This window comes from Episyrphus balteatus, chromosome 2 (genome assembly GCF_945859705.1).
Source record: "Episyrphus balteatus chromosome 2, idEpiBalt1.1, whole genome shotgun sequence".
Taxonomy (NCBI): Eukaryota; Metazoa; Arthropoda; class Insecta; order Diptera; family Syrphidae; genus Episyrphus; species Episyrphus balteatus.
The window spans coordinates 72645919-72650074 of NC_079135.1; the positions used below are offsets into that span (position 1 = coordinate 72645919).

A 4156-nucleotide genomic window follows, 5' to 3' on the forward strand; every position below is an offset into this window, starting at 1 on the left:
GAAAAATAAGAGAGATTATCTGAAATTAAATTTGCGGGTGTTTTAAGTAAGGGGGGTACGAGTCGGCTCTCTAGGTATTCCTTCCTCTATGGTGTAATAGCTGACATAGCACTCGAACGCACATTACGAAGTCTCACTTGATGTGAAACTTCAGCCCCGTTCCATTATAGGTGGTAGTTTACTCATGAGTAGATCTAGTACTAGAATTAACACATGATCTTCTACTCGAGGAGATAGGAATGTGTAGTTGTTGTACTAGATTTCTACTCACGAGTAAACTACCACCTCCAATGGAACAGGCCTTTCATCATAAAAGCATAGAGGAAGGAATACCTAGAGAGCCGACTCGTACCCCCCTTACCTAAAACACCCGCAAATTTAATTTCAGATAATCTCTCTTATTTTTCTCTTGTTTTCCTATCTGTGAATACGTGTGAAAAGTACAACTTTAATACCTTCCTTTCACCAGTAGATGTCCTCACAAATTTTGAATTTAAACATGATTTTGGTTTGTACATGAACTTGAATAGCTCAAATAGCTCACTCCAGACACCCACCTTTCAATAAATATGTACAGAAATAAAAAAAAAAGGTTCGTGTTTTGAATTTATTATATTATTTTTTTATGAATTTATTTCCTACTGAGCACTTAAATTGTTTTTAATTGTTTTGAGCTCAACTCCACAGTTGAATGTGTTGGTGCCATTTAAAATGCACGGGAAAACTACCACATATAAGCACTGTGGAGTTTTTCCTCTCATTGCAGCTTGTAGGGTGGAAGAGAAAAACCAACCGAAGTCGAGTCTCTAGGTATTCCTTTCTCTATGATAAAAGCATGAAGTAAATAAATCCTGACCAACCCATGATAAAAATTTCGTTAAGAAAAAGAACTACGAGTATTTTCGAATTTTTGCCTCCTAACAACTGTGTCGCTCTCTATTTTTCAATTATAGAACTAAATATAGAATCCGCTGTATGACTTTCATTAAAAGCCGCTGTATATAGACGTCATTTGTCAAAGTGGCTGTCACTTTGACATATTTCTCAATTTATGTGAAATTTTTTTATAAATAATCATCAACATTTTATTTCATAGCATTTAATTAATTTAAAAATAAATATAAAAATGCAACGCGAAGAAAAACAACTAGAAATGACCCTGGACGCTGTCCTAAATCGATTGAATGATTTAAAGAATTCAATTGGTTCTATGATACATAAAATAGAAACCGAATACGAAACAATAAATTGGCCAACATTTCTTGATAATTTTGCTCTTATTTCAAGTCATGTAAGTAAAATCAAAACAAATTATGTCGGTACTGAAATTTTACAGACAATATTTTAATAGTTAACAGGGCTCTCGAAGATCCTGTCTAAAGAACTTGGACCTCCGCTTCGCAATCGAACAGTTTTGCCCTTGATGTTGTCTCCCGAAAGAGACGAAGCCCTATGGAATCTCACAGAAGGTCGTGTTCCAGTGTTTTCTCATGATATCGTTCCGAATTACTTAAGAACTAAACCCGATCCAGCTGCCGAACAGAAAATGATACAAAACGAACAAAAGGCAGCCAATCTTTCGTTGGAAACAGCAATGAAGCAGGTTGCTCAGTACAATAAAGTAGTCACGCATGTCTTAGAAATGGTCAGCAAATCCCGAGAAGAATGGGAAATTGAATCATCTTCTCGAGCAGGTGAGTTCTTGAATGCAATGAGAAACTCCACATTTTCTTAATACTTTTTCAATATTTTCTTCTTAGGAATTCAACAAACAAGCAGTAACGCCGACACTCATTTACTCGTACAAGCTGTTGGAATGGGAAAAGGTCTAAAGACAGCAATGCAGTTGTCTGGACCTGGTTCAGCTGCGGGTGGCATGATGGTACCACCTGCAATCCGTCAACCAACACCAATGAGCTCAGTCAGTCCGTCGGGTGTAAATCAACTTGGCAAAGCACCTTCAGCTATAAAGACAAACATCAAGTCGGCCAATCAAATACATCCTTTCGGAAGATAATTTGAAAATACAATGATTTTTTTAATTTGTACAGTAGCTTAGAGTATAAGACTAAATTTTGTGTGAGAAATGAATTATATTTGATAGTAAGAGCTTTGAAAATAAATTTAAGAGCGCGTGATTCTAATTTCAAAACAACATTCCAATTTCCAACTTAAATTTATTCAATGCATGGAATTTTTAAATTCAGAATTAACAAGGAATGCTTAACATATCGTCGGTGGAAAGCAAAATTGTTCTAACGGCCCTATTCTGCTATTCGATTCACGTGAAAGTCTTAAATAAGACCCGTTTAAATGGGGGTTAAAATTAAACTTAAGCTAATTTTTTTTCTTTAGAACTTCTAAATCAGGCGGAAACAACGCTTTGCTTTCCAAAGTTAGAAGTTTTTCAAAGCCAGCTTGACGTGATAAAGGAAGGAAATCTTTCGATTCACGTGAATCGAATAGCAGAATAGGGCTGTACTGCCCATAATCTCGTAAAGGCCCTAACTACAAAATTTTCGATTTTAATTTTTTTCATATTTGGAATTACCGCATTGTCTCTGATTTGTCCTCATTTATTTTTTTAACCTAGGTCTTCAAATACGTCAGAAAATTCAAAATGAACTTTTAATTTTGTTAATTTTTATATGCAAATTGCGATATAAGATTTACTGTTTCCCTTTATAACTCATAAGTAAGAAAAGTGTAGTTAGGGCCTTTACGAGATTATGGGCAGTGTAAGTCTCAAAAAACAAACTTTTCAGGGGACGATTTTTAAGTTTAAAATAGATTTAAACGATATTTTTTGCTCGTCGAGTTATGTTTTTTATAAAGTTTGTTCTTTTCTTTTGTACAAACCATAACCATTTACTTCATTAGTAAATACATACTCTTTTTTTAATATTAAAAAAAAATAAAAACCTTCAAAAAGGCAATATCAAACAATGTTCCAATACGCAGTAAGAAAAAAAAGGTAGGTCTAAAAATTACTTGTACAAGCAGTTGCAAAAGCTCCATCACTCAGTTGGCCTGAAAAATGGAAATATACAAAATCGGGAGGCTTGCCGCCGATATTTTAGGTCTACCCAGCGAACCCACAGACGGGTCGCTAGTGGGAGAATTATGATCCTCTCGACATCGAAACTATAACAGCACTGAATAAAAATGAAGAAGAACTATGGCCTTGTATTTAAAAAAATGTACTACATTTGAAGTTGTCATTAATATGAAATTAGAAAAGTAATATTTATTGAAAACTGAAATCATATGGTTTAATAGGCTTTTCACAATATTTGTTGATCTCCTGAGTCCTGAATATAGGACATAAAGGTAGCTAGCTGTCTTATACCGATTTTTTTTTAGATGTTACCTACCTTATAAACCAAAGTTACATTTTTGTTTCTTTGTTTTATCTTCATTTTACCAATTGCAAACAAAATACAAAGAAATTGAACTGTTGAACCCACAAATAGAAAACAAGTGACAGAGAAGTGATTTATTTTGCTTGTAAACCTGAATTTTTTTTTTACATTGAGGCAATTACCCTTCAAGCAAACAGGTCCGACCTCGGTCCGAATCCGCTCCGCCTGAGGAGGAGCTGAGTCCGACTTCGGATCAGAAAGTGGTCCGAAGGCGGCTCAAATTAGTATGGAAATTATAATCACCGCGAAGTCGATTGCATATGTATTAGTGTGGTGAAAATCTCCATTCCGAGAAAACGGAGCCGAAGGCGGACCTGAGTCGGAGCAGCGAAAACCTACCAGAAAGAGGAATAAAAAAGCGATGACGTTTCGCATTTGCGACCAAAAAAAGAACAAGATTTATTTTTTTTTTCACTGAAACTGTTTTATTTTTTATTTTATTTTGGCAAACGAAATTTTCACAATAAATACAATATAAAATACAATACATTTTTTTTCATTTTATTTCATTTGATGCTGCTGCTGTTGTTGGTGTTTTTTTAGATACCCAATCGCATGTTTCACCTTCTAGATTTTTCTTCATCATTAGAGATTACATCTACAACACAAGAAGAAACAACATTTTAACCCAAACACTTTGAGCGATATATACAACATACCTTTTTTTGTTTCCATATTGTTTATAATTTGATATTGTTTATAATTATACTAATATTATAATAACATCGACACGA

General features: G+C 34.3%; 1 protein-coding gene across 1 annotated transcript; it reads left to right on the forward strand.

Annotated features, from left to right (window-relative positions):
* The first annotated feature begins 1038 nt into the window (after positions 1-1038).
* On the forward strand, positions 1039-2155 carry LOC129911979 (mediator of RNA polymerase II transcription subunit 8). Its single transcript, XM_055990022.1, has 3 exons — positions 1039-1291; positions 1352-1694; positions 1761-2155. The coding sequence occupies exons 1-3, from the start codon at positions 1127-1129 to the stop codon at positions 2015-2017; spliced, it is 765 nt and encodes a 254-aa protein (XP_055845997.1). The 5' UTR covers positions 1039-1126; the 3' UTR covers positions 2018-2155.
* The last annotated feature ends 2001 nt before the right edge of the window (positions 2156-4156 follow it).

Coding starts and splice junctions, on each gene's coding strand:
- LOC129911979 (XM_055990022.1), top strand. CDS start 1,127: ATGCAACGCGAAGAAAAACAACTAGAAATGACCCTGGACGCTGTCCTA. Junction 1,292..1,351: donor TTGCTCTTATTTCAAGTCAT/GTAAGTAAAATC, acceptor ATATTTTAATAG/TTAACAGGGCTCTCGAAGAT. Junction 1,695..1,760: donor TGAATCATCTTCTCGAGCAG/GTGAGTTCTTGA, acceptor TTTTCTTCTTAG/GAATTCAACAAACAAGCAGT.